This window comes from Zalophus californianus, chromosome 6 (genome assembly GCF_009762305.2).
Source record: "Zalophus californianus isolate mZalCal1 chromosome 6, mZalCal1.pri.v2, whole genome shotgun sequence".
Classification (NCBI taxonomy): domain Eukaryota; kingdom Metazoa; phylum Chordata; class Mammalia; order Carnivora; family Otariidae; genus Zalophus; species Zalophus californianus.
The window spans coordinates 23,564,655-23,580,726 of NC_045600.1; the positions used below are offsets into that span (position 1 = coordinate 23,564,655).

Genomic DNA, 16,072 nt, shown 5'->3' on the forward strand with positions numbered 1-16,072 from the left:
ATAAGGTGCTTTGCATATTTAGCCACCACACATGGCTGGGGACGGTTGTAATCACCATTTCACAAATGGAAACTGTGGTGTGGCAAGGTTAAATGGTTTGTCCAAGGGCACTGAGGGAGCTGGGTCTTAGAGCTTGGAAGAGAAACCCTCCAGGATTGCTCTCCTCTGCTTGCTCTGACTAAAACAGCACAACCAATGTTCGAAGAACAGCTTGGTTTATCCCCCACTCAGTTTAAAGGATGGAACTGGGGGCCAATTCTATTTTAGAAAAGTGTTTTTAGTGGAAATAAAAGTGAGCCTTTCTCCAGCTAATTGGAATCATTCTAGAATGGCAAGGAAGTACAGGGAGTGGGAGAGAACCAGAGAAACAGACTGGTTGGTGAGAATCACAGCCTGACCCTGCTCCCCCATCATGTATGAAAATTCTCCCCTCCCCTACAGCCTAAAGGGTGTTACTGTGTACCTGCCAGCCAAAACTGGTCATATTTTACTTTTTAGACTAGTCTCTGCAACTCAAACACATCATGCCCTTGTATGTTAGCAAATGGAAATTCGACTGGGGCCCTCTTGACAGCTGAGCTGAGTAAATATGGATGGGGGATTATTAAAGAAAACATTAGCAATTGGATCCTTTGGCCTTGGTGGAAAAACAGAACAGTGATTCAAAAATGTCCAGTCCAGGGGTATTAAGAGGACTGGGGCTCTAAGACTTATATGATTTGGTAACATCACCACAGATAGAAGAGCATCTCCCAACCAGGTGGCTTCCTCAACATACTTAAGCATTACAATGGGTGTTTTGAATATTGTGTGTTCCCAGCACCTGTGAACCTTCTCTGTTCACTTAGCAATACTAAGGAGTCGCCCTTTTATCAAACAGAAAACATATGCAAACACTTGTCCGTTCTTACGCTTTCATATTTACATTAGAAGGCATTAAATCAATCATATTGCAGAAGAAAATCTACTAAGCACTCTCTGGAAATTTGCATAATGTTTTCTGATTAATAAAGGACGAACCCTGTCTAATTGGGTTTAATGACAAAATCACAAGGAGAAAAACCAAGTGCAAATAGCAACCCGGAAAGCGGCATCAGCACAGACCTTGACTTTTATAGGAAATGCTTTTCTTCTTCACTGATGTGGGCTGGTGAGGTGTTACTATTATTACTGTTGTGACTATTATTATTCATTGTGAAACTGAAAACAACTTCACTTGGCTAAGGCTTCCTGAGAGCGTTGTCACCTGACGGAGTTGCCTGCTTAGAATCGGCAAGCGATGGGAGTTCTCAAGCACGAACAGAACCGGGAAAGGCTGCTCCAAAGCTGACTTTTTTATTTGGATCCTTCCACTTTCCAGGCCTCCCAGTCAACTGAAGAGCCTCCGAGGTAGAGACAGGGGCAATAAAGTAGGAGCACCGCACCAAGGAACAGAGAAACAGAGGAATTCAGAAAGATTCCAGCTAATTCATTCTAAGGCTATAGGTTAACGTAACAGCAGGAAAAAAAAAAAATGAAAGCAGAGGAGGGGCAGTAAATTGAAAGGACGAGAAAAAGGAAGACTTTTTTCTGGAAAGAATTAAAATCATGGCATCATGGCAATGGCTAACTTAACTAAAAAGAAAAACATATATTCAGAAAATGAGGAAAATCTAGCAAGCTGCAGAAACAAAATGCTGTCCCTAATTGAATTTAACAATAATACAAGATTCAAACGTAGTTAAGAAAATGATAAAAAGGAAAGCAGAATAAAAGGAAAGTATTTATTACTTTTATTATCTACACAACTGAATTTTTTTCTGAAAAAAAAAAAAAACAAGCATAAGTGGAGAACTGAAGTAGGAGGAGAAACATATTTTCATAATTTTTCCTTGTGAAACTGCAAAGACTGGGGAGAACGTTAGGCTTCAACAAATCCAAAGCTATATCTATACGCTTCTCCAGTTCGTCCAGCACCTGCTTCACTAACCTCCTCCCCCGCTACCCAAGAGGAGCCTCCGGGCACTCTCTCCCCTCCGCCATTACCTGCCGGAGGTTACGCGTGACTTTGACATCATGCCAGGCGTTGTCGTTGAATTTTCCATTCACTGGCTCCACGATGGCCTCAAAGGCCCCGGACCCCAGGTTAATGACCAAGGAGACCGCGCCATCCTTCAGAGCCAGGTTGACATAGTCAGCCGACTTGCCCGTGTGCAGGATGAGCCCGTTCCGCTGCCAGGTCTTAAAGGAGAGGGTGATTTCATCACTGCTGCTCTGGATCGGGTTCTGAGACAGGTCGTAGCACAGGTACTCGGAGCCTCGGAAGGTGGCCACATTCTCCTCTCGGGCTGCGTGAAAAGGAAAGAGGGGAGCAGTCACCACCTGACTGCCATGAGTCAGGAGTACGCAAATACCAAAGAGAACATGGCCCCCCAGGGCAATGCCCCTGCCAGGGAGCTGCTATCCGCATGAGCTCCCTCCAACGCTTCCACCGGACCTGTGTCTAAGTACTAGGGAAACCACGAGAGACACTAACTGCCGAGGAGCTATCTATCCTCACAAGGGTGGAAGACCAACGCAATGGCATAGGAGAGCTTGCTGCCTTTCCGTCCCATTTTCCCAGGGAAAAACCTAGAGGGAAATTTTATGCAAAATGGTAGAGTGAGGTTTACGTTGCTTTTGCTTCAATGATGGCTTTTAAATGCTTGTTCGAGAGCTGGTGTAGAATGGAAAATTAACTGTTCTGACAAAGGGTTCTTTAGCTCCAGGTACCTTTTATTGACCAATAACTAAAAATCAATTACCCTGAAAGATCTGGCTCTAATTTCCATCCATCAATAACCCAGCTAACTTTGGTTTCCATGGTAGAGTCCTGAGCCCAGTGGAATGTGACAGGGTTATTAAATAGGAGATTGGACCTGAGAAGGTGATCAAGCACATGAGGGAAAGGGGACAGAATGGAATTTGGTGATATGCTTTGACAAGACAGCAATAGCTCCCTTTCGATCCAAAGGGATCTCTGCTCTAGGGTCTCCCAATTTAGATGGCCCTGGTCGGACCATCCTATAGAACATCCAGGATCAAGACAGCGTTCCACTGGAGTGTATACTCTCCTTCAAGGCCACACCATGGGATCCTTTAATTCCCTACCCAAGGAGCCCCAGGCCTGTTTCCAGGGCTTCTGCAAGGCTCTGCGCTGGACTCATTTTCCAACAGCAAATCATGCCATCGGTGTGCATACCTCAGGGTCTGAGAACTAGCAACAGGGGACCTTTTGCAGGGAGTTAGACAGAGCTTGGCCACATGGGCGTCCACGTGCATTTATACCAGAGCCCTTGTGGATACAGGATGGAGCCGAAGGGGACAGGCCACAGGTTGACAACCAGAGAGGCTGGTTCTCCCTGCACTAGCATATCCCAGGACAGAACTCTGAGGAATCCAAAAATTCTAAGTGTGCACCTGGCTTACCAGGTAGTTTCAAAGGTGTATTTATCAAGGTAATGACATTTTATTTAATTTTTTGTTGATGTAATTTATAACTTCAAAACCCACTTGTCCCCCTGACAGGCAGTCTGACTGAGAGTGGCCTACTGCATATCAGGGTTGGCCAAAAGCTAGCAAAAGCACCTCATCATGAAAGAAAATGGGCAACAATACAAGGTTGGATAGGCAGTTTCCCATTACGGGGCCAGGGGGGCGGTTACAAAATAAGGCTGAGCAAGTTCTATTTTCTCTTCTAGAACTACACTTCAGCCTTCGTAACCAAAGTCAATTCCACCTCAACTTAGAACCTTTCAACCATCACAGCCCTTGGTAAGTCACTTACATAAAATAAATATATTCTCATGATTAGGTAAGAACTGTAGAGGAAGCACTCATCATATGGGAGAGATGACCACCCACTACAGTCTATATTAAACTAATTATAGAATCATGACAGCCTTAAAACATGAACCTCAACTTCGTACTCCAGAGAGTGAAAGAAGAGATCAGGCTTGTCCTGTGTTTTCAGAGGGTCTCAATGATGTGTCTACCTGCCTATCTCTGTGTGCATGCACATGCGTGCATTCGCACACATGCACGCACACACACACACACACACACACACACACGCACACACACTGGTATAAGCAAAAGGAATCTGTCCACCTATAAATGACCACAGTGTCTCAGCAAGCACTACTTGGCACATAACCCATGTCTGATGCCTTTTACCAAAACTGCCAAAAAAAAAAAAAAATCATGGAGCAACAATTTGATACCATCTATATGTTTGAAACAGATGTATCCAACCCCCTAGTGTCCTGTCTATTGTCATTTCTTCTCTCATTTCTGAAGAAATGACTGTGTTAAAATGCATTTGGATGAGCCTTTATTTAGGAGACCAGGAGGTAAGCCTGACCTAGAGTGAAGGACGGCAAATCAAATTCAGTTATCACCAATACACTCTTTTCCTATGGATACATATGCGCACAGAGCCAACTGCTATGCCTGTCCTTGGTGCCACATGTGGTATAATAATGGGTGTCTTCTGTAAACATTTAAGTTAGACCTTATGTGCCCACCGAACTGAGAAAAATGAACAAGGAAATGAGTGCCTCTAAAGAGATGCTTAAATTAATCACTGAGTACCCTTCAAAGGGGAAAGGTTTGATACAGAACAGTAAGGCACCAGGATGTTATCTGATGTGCTATATGGGGCTTAATATTTGTCATGTAATTAAACCAAGGAGTATGCAAAAATAATAAGTTTTGGAGCTTATAAGGGATTTTAGAGCTTATCTGATTTAATGACCCCCCTTTTTTTTAACAAGGAAGAAACTGACAACTAAGAGTAAGTGTTGCCCAAGACCACACAGTTGGTGTTACTCTGGACTTCTAGTGCCTATCTGGACTTTTCTCTAAATATCCTTTTACCCATCACTTTGGATGTAGCACGTTGTTCCTACTCTACTAAACAGCAAACCATCCCAAACCTTGGATAAATTGAGCCAGAAATTTATTTCCCCCCCTACCCTATGTAAATCACACTTACTCACCAAAATTAATGTTCCCCTTTCCCCCTGGATTCTGGGTGTGTTTAAAGCAATAGAACTTGTTTTATGTGGAGGCCAGAGAAGAAAAATGACATCATTGTAGAGAAGAGAATATCAATAAATAAACAGGAAATAAAACCAACCATGAGAAATCGTCTATGTAAATCACATGCATATTTATGCTAATCTCCATGCAAATTCACCAACAAAGACTTTATGTAGCTGAGTGCGTCCCTTTGCAAGTAACCTAAGGAAAATGCTGTAACCATTCACAACCTTCCCAATCTCTTCATTCAATGATGAATCTTCCCGGTTTGCCTCTTCCCTGAGCTGGAGGAGGCTACCAAGAGCAGCATCACCCTGGATGCTGCTATCTCCTCCACATGTCAACACACAAGACACCTGAAAGCTACTCTCTGATTCATATTCTAGATAAGCCAAATTGTAACATTTTTAATGCATGGGATACCTTCCTCCTGACTGTGTGGAGAGGAGAGGCATTGACAGTGCTTGACCTGGTCTTTAAAAGAGCAAATGAGGGGCATGGAAGAAAAGAGTGAGAACGTTGAAGAAAGCATTCCTTTGCATAATCTCACAACTGATTTCTCCTAAGATCCCAATCTTTCTTAATTTCCTTCCAGTAGCCAAAGCTTAAGCACTGTCTTATCACTTTGAAAGCCATACTAAATTGATAATGAACAGAAATAAAAGGCGCAAAACTAAATAGTGACAAACACATTTCTAAGCCCATTCAATTCTCCAAACTCTCCATTAGAAAAATGTAATATTGCCCCAATTTGTTTTCTATATTTAGTGTTTACACTGAGAAGGAGGTTGAAGAGACAATGCAGTCACCTTGTATGTATTCAAGCAAAATAGGTAGCGACAATGGATGCAGAGGATTATGTAACAGAGTACACAACAGCTTAGCATAAAGCTCCAACTTGGCAAGAGAGCACGCACTGACATGGCTAATGGACTGTTTAGATCCACTTAAATTATATCACCCCGAAGTTTACAATCAATTGCATAAGTGTTAAAATAAAAATGTTAGTCTCACTGCATGGAAAGCAGAGCTCAACTGTATGACAACAAATCATTTCCCCATTATTTGTAAGTGTCCAATTGATTAAACACTAGATGCAATCTAGATATGTATAACCCAAGATTTTACATCAGTGTGTATAAGATATGTAAAGTACTGATCTTTCAAAGGCTTGTAAATCCAAGCACTATATATAAATAGCATTAACAAGCATTTATTCAATTCTATTTTCCACTCTCTCCCCCCAAAAATATCCAACTAGTGATTTATATAATATCTCCATTTCTCTGAGAAATTGCAAAGCAGATTAAAATATTCAGTGTAATATGTTTTTACCATGCAATCTAAGAAGTGTGGAGAAATGCATATCACTGTTTAATTGGGCCTGTGGTTTCTGAGAGCTTGATGTCTCAGGCTTTGAGATCAAGAAATTCAGGCTTTATTCTGAAGGTTATGAGGAGCCACGGCACAATTTTACTGAAAGGATGGAGGGTCTGATTTGTATTTTTAAAAGATCACATAATCTTTTAAAAAGATTTTGCAACTCAACTTATGTTGGGTTGAGAGTGAACTGAACAGAAGAGTGAACTGAAGGCAGAGAGCCCCATTAAAAGGTGAGAACACTGGGGCACCTGAGTGGCTCAGCCAGTTAAGCATCCTACTCTTGATTTTATTTCAGGTCATGATCTCAGGTTCATGAGATAGAGCCCCACATCAGGCTCCGTGCTCAGTGCTGTCTGCTTGTCCCTCTCCTTCTGCTCTTCCCCCTGCTTGTGCTCGCTCTCACAGTCTCTCTCTTGCTCTCAAATAAATTAATAAATAAAATCTAAAAAAAAAAAAAAAAGGTTGAGAACACATTTGAACTACTTTTCTGGGGGAACTGGTTCAACCTGGATGTTGATACCCTTCCCGAATAAGGTTTGCCTTTTGCTGGGCAGTAGTGGAAGCAAACGGTTCTTAGGAGAGACAACCCAGGAAACTGAGAGGCAGAGGTACTGGCAAATCAAAAACCACAGGAGGAAGCCAGAGTCTGCACACTTACAATCGAAATGCAGCCATGGAAAACCAAGGACCAGTGGCAAAAACTGAGGGACGATGCTAGAACGCTAGACATGAAAGGCCTCAAGGGAGAACACGTCAGGCATGGGTAAAGGAGGATTCTAGGTCCATTTGCAAATACATGTGCACAGTTTCTTAAATGTCATATATCTCCAAATGCTTTCTTAGTCACATGTGTAGTCTCTCAACATCCCACGAGGTCACTTTGCTGGGATGATGCCAATGGAGGATCTGGAGGCACGTAGTTTAGATGGGTTATCCAAGACACTGAAAAGCACTCAGGCCAGTTCCAAAACCTTAGTTCCCTGATTCCCATTGCATTGCTTTTGCTACGACATCATACCACTACCTTGCCAGGATCTCAAACTCTCAAGAGGAAGAGGGGCCTAGGAGTCCCCATCTGTTCATACAACTACAAGAAGTTCAATGTGTCAAAAGGAGAAACCACTGACAATGACAGGAAGAATTCACTCAGGCAGCAAGAGCCCAAGCAAAGGAACGGACAGTGGGGCTGGCTCTATCCCAAAATTCTCCAGCAGCAGACTGGAGAAAGCCAAACTGGGAAGATCACACTCTTCACCTCCAACAAAGGACCTTGGAAATGGAATTTTTAGACACCACTTAGAAGAGCCGATTAAAATGCTAACCCCTCTGGAGTGGCTGTGACCACTGGCCCTGAGCAGAACACCTGCTGTGTTCCAGAAAGGGAGTGTGGAAGCCAGCTTCCTGAGGATGCACCTCAGAGACACCGGCAAAACTGCTCTCATCTCTGAATCCTTCGCCCTTCAACTGGCCTCCAAGCAGCAGTGTGGCGCCAACGCCGATAACCCCGTTGGTTACCCTGGCCTGGCCCACCCTGGAGTTCAGGAGGCACCAGAAGACAAGGGCTGCTGCCCTCCCTGCCAGACAAAGGGATGGCCTGTTGTCCTGGGGCCGGCCTGCGGATGCCTTTCCCCGGCTGCACGAACGCAGCAGGGACGGACGGCACTGTCTGTCCTCCAGTGGGGCAGCCGCAGTGAGAAGCTTCAGGTTCTCCAAGTGTAAACTGACACATCACCCACTTCTTCCAGCCACTCCTTCCCAGGCCAAAAAAAAAAAAAAGTCCTGATGGTGACAAAAGCAGCCCTGAGCAGGGGGTACACAAAGCAGAAATGAACTCATAGAGAAGCCCGCAATTCCACTACGGCTCTGCTCATTCCTGGGGACGCTGCATATCCCCTCAGTTCGGAAAGGTGCCTTGAGCTGACACAGCCATTGGGGTAGTTTGCTGGCTACCCCAGGAACAAGTTATGAGGCAAAGGTGAGTTTGTTCTTGCGCCACCCCATTCCCTTTCCATGCGACCTGCTAAGCAGGCAACATCCAGAGCAAGAACGCCCACCTCTAAGGGATCTGTGGGTAACCTCCAAGTTAGCGGTTGGGCCGCGAGGTCACCCTATTTGCAAAAATGAGGGAGAAGCAGAAATCCTTTTACTGGAGCGGATTCTATTTTACCTCCCTTAATGGGACTGCCTGCTAGAATCAGAGGAGGAACACGCAGAGCAAGAAAGGCAAAAAAACTATACAAGGAGGTGCCGTCCTGGTTCCTGCTGTTCCTTTTCCCTTTACAATGTCTTTTAGGGGCAAACAAAGCATTCGGATAGCTCCAACCGCAGAGCCATCCCCAAGGGGAAACGGTGACTCCTTCACCTGCCACATCCCATCCTACAGGTATTTCAAAAGCAGAGTGTACCAGCAGACAGCAAACTGTGTCGCTATGAGCAATCCTGCACTACAAAAGAAAACACATAGGAAATCTGACCTCCCGGAGCCATTTCCAACCCTTATCCTCAGACTCTCAGTAGGAAAGATGCAACAGAGAAATAAGTGGACTTTTCCACGCTGCCTGGGTCACTCACTAGCCTGCAGATGCTTCTTGAAAGTGATGAGAAGGAAAATGGTAAATCAAGTTGTCACTTGGAAAATAAACAGCTAGCATCCTGGCGAGGGAAGCTGCCTCAGTCCACAAAAGAATAGCCTGGAAAATCACGCTTCACTGAAATCGCTAGAAAGCTAATGGCCTCCTGAAGACAGGCATTTCTCTCGACTGCGTTACAATAAATGTTGAATTTCCTGTTCATTCATTTAAGGAATAGGGATGTACAGGTGCCTACTATGTGCCACGTGATGTGCCCAGTGCTGAACGCACTTCAGCCGCACAGCAACCCTGTGAATATGAATAATTAGCTGATACTTTACTGAAGAAGAGAAACTGCAAAGCTAAAACAACTCAAATGCCTGCTAAGTGCCAGGCCCTGACCTAGACTCATGCTAAACTGGGTACCCTCCTGTAGCCCAGAGTGTAGTGGGACTATGGACTTAATGATGTGGAGGGTAACGATGAAGACTTTGAACTGGATAGACCTGGGTTGGACCGCCGGCTCTGGCACTTACCTAATTCTATGAAGCCTCAGCTCATTACTGAACCCTTAGTCCCTATCCCTGAGTTTCCTAATCTATAAAATGGGAATAACCAGAGTACCTATCTCATAGGGTTGCTGTGAAACATCAATCAGATAAAGTCCATGACCCAGTTCCCAGACACAGACTTGTTAGCTGTTGGCGGCAGCGGCGGCCCTAAGAACGCAGACACAAACAAGTAATTACAATTCAGCAGAGTAAATGTTTCACAGGTGATATCGGCACACAGAAGAAGGAATCAATGACCCTGAGTGTTAGGGAAGACTCCACACGGGAGGTCAAACTTCAGCTGTGTCTTGAAGTATGAGCAAGAGTTCACCATACAAAAAAGGGATGAAATTCTAGTTAGAAGAAACAGCATCTTCACTGGTGTACTCACTGGAAAAGCACAGGGTGTTCATGGAACGGTGAGAAGTTCAATGCATAATGGGCAGAGTAATGGGCACATAAGCTCAGGCTCAGGATGAGGCCGGAGCCTTATCTGCCATATCTTGAGGCACTGGGGATGGAGGAACAACAGAGGAGAAGAAAACTGACACTTGGGAGTGGCACAATTATACCCACCTTGTATTGGAGGTTCCGTGAGTGGACAAACTGCTAAAGTGATAAAGAGGGATACAGGAGACATTTCCAAGGTAGAATGGATATTGCTAAGAAACCATGGCCTGAGGTAGTTGTGTTGTATATGGCTGCCTACCCACTTAAAATAATTAATGTAAATGCTGTACATTTTATTTTCACTTAACTACCTCATCCATAGGAGTCAAACTATAATTATGTTTCTTCCACTACAGGCTTCTCATTTTTTTTTTTGACAGGACTCATTTTAATTGTGGGTCAATCAAACATGCAGTGAACACAAACAGTACACTCTCTTGTAGAGGGAACTCCATTTCCCTGTCCCTACAAAATCCACAAGAATATTTCCTCCCCATTCTCCAGGACAGAATGGTTTTGGAGTAACACTTGGACCCTCTCTCCTTTACTCATTCACTTCCTCCAACGAGAAGTGGTTCATCTGCTTGGTGACAGAGTAAGGGTCTGACACCCATAGAGGTCCACGTTTCTTAATTAGGGGGTCACTATTCCCATGTGTCCTGTCTTTCTCTCTCCTGCAGATCCGTCTTTCCTCCAAGAACTGAGTTCTCCTCTAGGTTCTCCCATGCAGCAAACCTATCAGTGTAGAGTCTTCCCCTGCAGAAGGCGGCTGTGGTTTTCTAGTTCTTCTCCCTAAGGCTAAGTGGTTGAGTTTAACTCAAGGGAAAAATCATAAGGAAGCCCAATTTGGCTGCAGATCAAAGCCACATTCTCTAAAACAACTCTACCAGCAAGAAAACTGGTGTCTGGATCCTTGACCTGACCACCAACTTGATTCTTGTGTCTGTTCCTCGATGGATTCAGAATTTTATGGTTGTCACCTCAGACAACCAGTCCTTGGATTGCTTTCACTCTGGGAAGATAACAGACACATCTGGAAGAACATGAGGTCAATGACAAGTAAATATATCAATTATAGCAATGACTTTAAAGCCAGCTCTATGCCACAGTGTTTACTAAGATACGTTTCTTAAAGTTACATGGAGGATACAGGTGATTATAATGGAGAAGAATTTAACCCTGGTTGCTCTCCTGGAGATAAGTGGTAGATTGAGATTTGAAGTACTGGGATAAAAAAAAAATTACAGAAAATACACACACACTCACAAATCTACATACCCCCTTGGACCAGTCCAAAAAGAATAATCTAAATGTTTATGTTTTCTTTTCAACCTGCTTCTTTTTCAAAGTTACACAGTAACTAAGGCAATTGTACTAGAGTACCAAATGTCTCTTTGTAAGACTATATAGTCCATGGACTTGAAGAGGACAAAAAAAAAAAAATTAGTTGGGATAGAGGTGCCTGGGTGGCTCAGTTGGTTAAGCATCTGCCTTCGGCTCCGGTCATGATCCCAGGGTCTTGGGATCAAGCCCCGCATCGGGCTCCCTGCTCAGCGGGCAGTCTGCCTCTCCCTCTCCATCTGCCTCTCCCCCCACTTATGCTCACTCTCTCCCCCCAATTATGCTCTCTCTCGCTCTCTCTCTCTCAAATAAATAAAATCTTTAAAAAAAATTAGTAGGGACAAAAGCTGGAGAAGAGAGGATGGAAGACTAGTTCTGATACAAACAGAATTCCTAACAATGAGAAATATCCACTGTGATTCTAGAGCAGGAAGCAGATCATCTGAAATGATTTTTCTTTTTACACTGGCACATATACTGACCCTAACTGCTACCCAAATTAGATACTCACTGTACCCACACATACTGTTCAGAAAGGAATATAAAAGTCATGAAAGGTTCACAGAATTTGGGAAAACTCACACAGATATTAAAATATTTAGAAGCTGAGCTCCTGGGTGGCTCAGTTAAGTGTCTGACTCTTGATTTTGTCTCAGGTCATGATCCCAGGGTCGTGAGATCGAGCCCCATGTAGGGCTCCATGCTCAGCAGGGAGTCTGTTTAAGATTCTCTCTCTCCCTCTCCTCTGCACCCCCCTCCTGCTCTCAGGCTCTCTAAAAAAAAAAAAAAAAAAAAAGACATTTAGAAACAATCAATATGGGTTTTAAAACTCATATGGACTTTTAAAATATTTATTTCTGCCAAATCTCTTTCACCCAAGATGAAAACAAGAATCCTCCATAACCAATCATCTTGCTGGCATCAGAAGATGCTCTAACTGACCTCCGGCCTCAGTAAGTCTGTATCTAAATCATCATGCTGGTGACACTCTCCACCTTTAAGTATCCAGAGAAAATAAGACAATTTGGTATTATGTGAAACTTCCTACAGATATTTCAGGAGCTCAGATGGTTCCTGTTTCTAGAACAGGAAAGGTGATCTAGAGACTGCCACGCTTCATCTGGGTGATCAACAGGGAAGTATAAGGTGTTAAAGATTTTTATCTAATATTTCCTTCTAATATTTTATCTAATATTCTGGGAATCTAATATTCCCAGAATATATAGAGGATGGCCAATAATTGCCTCCACTAATTCGATTGCCTCCACTAATTCGCACACACGCACACACACACACACACACACACACACACACACACACTGATCACTAACCGTTACATATTACAGCTCTGTACATATGTAACAAGAATACAAAAACACAGAAGCAATCTACACATCAATTTCCAGTAGTGTTTACTTCTGGAGAGAGAGAGAGAAGAAATGGAACCAGAGATGTACTCAAATAAGAATAAGCCTTTATAAAAAGGGTATAAAGCAAAAATGGCAAAACATTAAGATTTGTTCAAGCTGTGGAATAGCTAAACCAATGTTTATAATATCCTCTACTACAGGGACTATATGTTTGAAATATTTCATGCTTTTTATTACAAGAAGTGAAATCTCTGCAGATGATTCTGATGAAATACCTAATGGCCTAATAAATCCTGAATGATTCTTTGTTTATTTTACATGTTGATGTCAACTCTTCAATCATCTCTTGTGAGCACCCGTTTTTCATGTTTTCCAAATCTCCCACATACCCCCGAACGTGTTAAATAAAGACAGGTGGAACTGAAATTGAAATGCAGTTGAAATGATCACAGTGACTTGAACGTCACCAGTTCTTCCTCCTGCCCCCTCCCTGCCTTCCCCATTCCTGGAGACCCACTGCTCAAAAGGTTCAGTCTGGCTTCCTCAGGACAAAGGAAGGAAATGCTCATGGAAGCCAAGGAACAGAGAACACCTGAATTTGCTACTGAGGGAGCGCTCAACGTCAAGTGCTGAGAGGTGACCCAGGGGAGTCCAGGGTATGTCACAAGTATATCTACGCAAGCCTCCCAACCCTCCCGCCCCCCAACAGCAGAATACAACAATCCTAGTTCTTTAAGAAAATCCCCACTGAGAAACCTGAATCTGTGCCCATGCCTTTGGCCTCCCCCTGCAGCCGGCCGCCCAGTTCCTCCTTTGTTAGCACTGTGGCTCTAGCCTACAAGTCTAGACAGAGGGGCTTGTTAAAAGGCCTTGGAGTCAATGCCTGGACGAGATCAATAAGGCTTTTTATGACACAATGAAAACTTTCTATTTTGTTAAATGCGGCTTATCTACCATTTCTGCAGTACTTCTTAAAGCTCTCAGTGCTGAGCACTACAAGCCAGGTGATTAAAACCCTGTTCAGAGACACAAACTGGGGAACTTGGCCAATGCACACATACAAATCCTGGAAACCTGTGCCATGTCTTCTTATTTATAGCTAGGCGTGCATCTCCTTTTCCTCCCAAGAAAATGACCCTGTCAATGGAGGAGATGGGGGCGGATACTGATAAAAATTAAAACTTCCCCATTCCAGGGCTCCCAGGAAGAGAGGGACAATGCCCTGGGTCTAAAGTAATTAAAATGAAAGAATCTGACCCAGGGGTGGATGAAGATGGGGTATGTTGAAAGGTGGGGGGAGGGTAAGTTCTCTAAAATGTAGGCAGACTTAAAAATCAAGTGACCTGATTTAAGAAGCCTAAATAAAGGAGAAAATCTTTAGTGACTGCAAATTCAATTCTAGTACCAACAGTGTGCGTAAAGCTATAAGAAAGTGTTTACTTCACTGTCATTTCTTCATCTCAGACATCTAGAGTCTTTTTTAGAGGTAGAAGATTTTTTTGCTATAGTATAAAAAGGGCAGGAAATTAATATTTCTTAAACCTATATTATGTTCCAGGCTTTTACAGAAAGAGAGGCCCCATAATATACTATCTATATAGTGTTTGACAAAAATTAACCAAGACCTGTTTTGATGATTTAACATACAAGAGTTTAAAACACTTACCATAAGAACCAATGTATTATTAATAGAGATAACATATCTGTGCTCATGTGTCACCTGAAAGAGGAGCTTTTCCACTGGGATAACTTGGTATATTTCTTTTTCAACTCTCACAAAAGCCCTGTGAAATAAAGTTTGACCAGCCCCACATTACAGATGATAAAACAGAGGTTCACAAGGGGTGAAATAACTATATGCTACCACAGCTAATAAGAAGCAGATCCAAAATACAAACTAAGGTCAACTTCCAAACACTATATGCTGTCCACCAGGTCATGCTGCCTCCTGGTGAGGGCTGGGTATCTTTGCAAAGACCTCTGTCAACAGTATTCCTGTGGGAGATGGGCTATTCACTTCTTTAAAAAATACACACACATTTGCATAGCATGCATGTCACATTTTCCAAACCACTTTCATGTACATTATCTAATTTTGTAAAGTACCCTCCTACAGCTTCTATAGGAACCTCTATCTGCCCAACAAAGCTAGGTTTTCAGCAAACACGGAGATGTACTAAGCACACACTTTGGGTTATGAATACAGATCATAAGAACACTAAGAAACATTGTAGGAATTCTATACATTTGCAACACTGGAAATATATAAATGCTAAAACAAAAACCACTGAATTATGAGAGCATAAATAAGGAAATCCACTTTTGACGCACTGAATCTAAAATGGAAACCCTCCTTCTGAGTCAGAATGATTCACAAACCATTTACAGATGCTGCATCACCCCCAACAAGCTCACTGAAGCTCCAGGGCCAGACAGCTGGACTCCAGGTTAAGACAGCCAAAGCTGTAGTCAGAAATATGTTCAGGGCTTGCAGAAGAGAAAAATGTTAGCTGACTTATGATCAAAAAGAACACAAAAAACTGAGATTATAAGACTCTGAAATAGACACTCAAGTAGTTTTGTAGCTTGTATAGCCATTTTTACAATGGATATTTACAGCTCTGATGTCAATAAAACCAAAATCCTAACCTTCTCCCAGCAATACTAGTTAAGATTTATCAGTGATAATTTTTTAACCACAGGTTATGATAAAATAATGAATGATCTGGATATCCCAACTATGGTATGAAGATACTGCATAGAAGATCCCAGACTTATAGAAGTTAGGATATATGTACATAACACCAGCTGGTCAAGGTTTCTGACCACACTCTGTAAGTGAATGAATCAGAACAAAGTAAGTAAGGAGACTTAGGGTAGACTAAAACACTGTCTAAGACTTAAAAATACAAAGAAGACTGGTAACTCATTCCTGCCAGATGTGGTAAAATCCCCATGTAGATGTCAGCAAAGATGCATTTCAATATGGCGGCACTGAAGTCTAAGAATAAGTTGACTGAATCTCATTCTCTGATTTAAAGGACCAGAAACTGCCCTATCTCTTTTCAGGAGTCACCATATCATGAAAGACTAACTATACCAACTAATGAATATGTGACTGAGACAGATATCAAAATGGCATTACCATAATTCACAATGAAAAATTACCATCAAAAAATCCTACAGTCCACAGACTTGGATCCAAACACTGGTTACCAAACAATGGTCTCAGGTAAAGTTTTCACCAATCATGATACAATCAGGAAAATACAGACACTGTAGTACATTTTTTTTAATAAAAACTAAATATATGCACTATTCATTCATGCAACAAATATTTATGTAG

The 16,072-nt window shown here is 42.7% G+C and overlaps 1 protein-coding gene across 20 annotated transcripts in view; it reads right to left on the bottom strand.

Annotated features, from left to right (window-relative positions):
- NRXN3 (neurexin 3) overlaps positions 1–16,072 on the bottom strand; it is a 1,550,403-nt gene that overhangs the window by 1,113,424 nt on the left and 420,907 nt on the right. For all 20 annotated transcript variants that reach the window (XR_004820137.1, XM_035728036.1, XM_035728032.1 and 17 more), the window contains one exon: positions 2,026–2,327. Coding sequence is in view for 19 of the 20 variants with exons in the window: in XM_035728036.1 (XP_035583929.1) it covers positions 2,026–2,327 (302 nt within the window). In the remaining variant the exon portion in view is untranslated. The remainder of the gene's footprint in view (positions 1–2,025; positions 2,328–16,072) is intronic.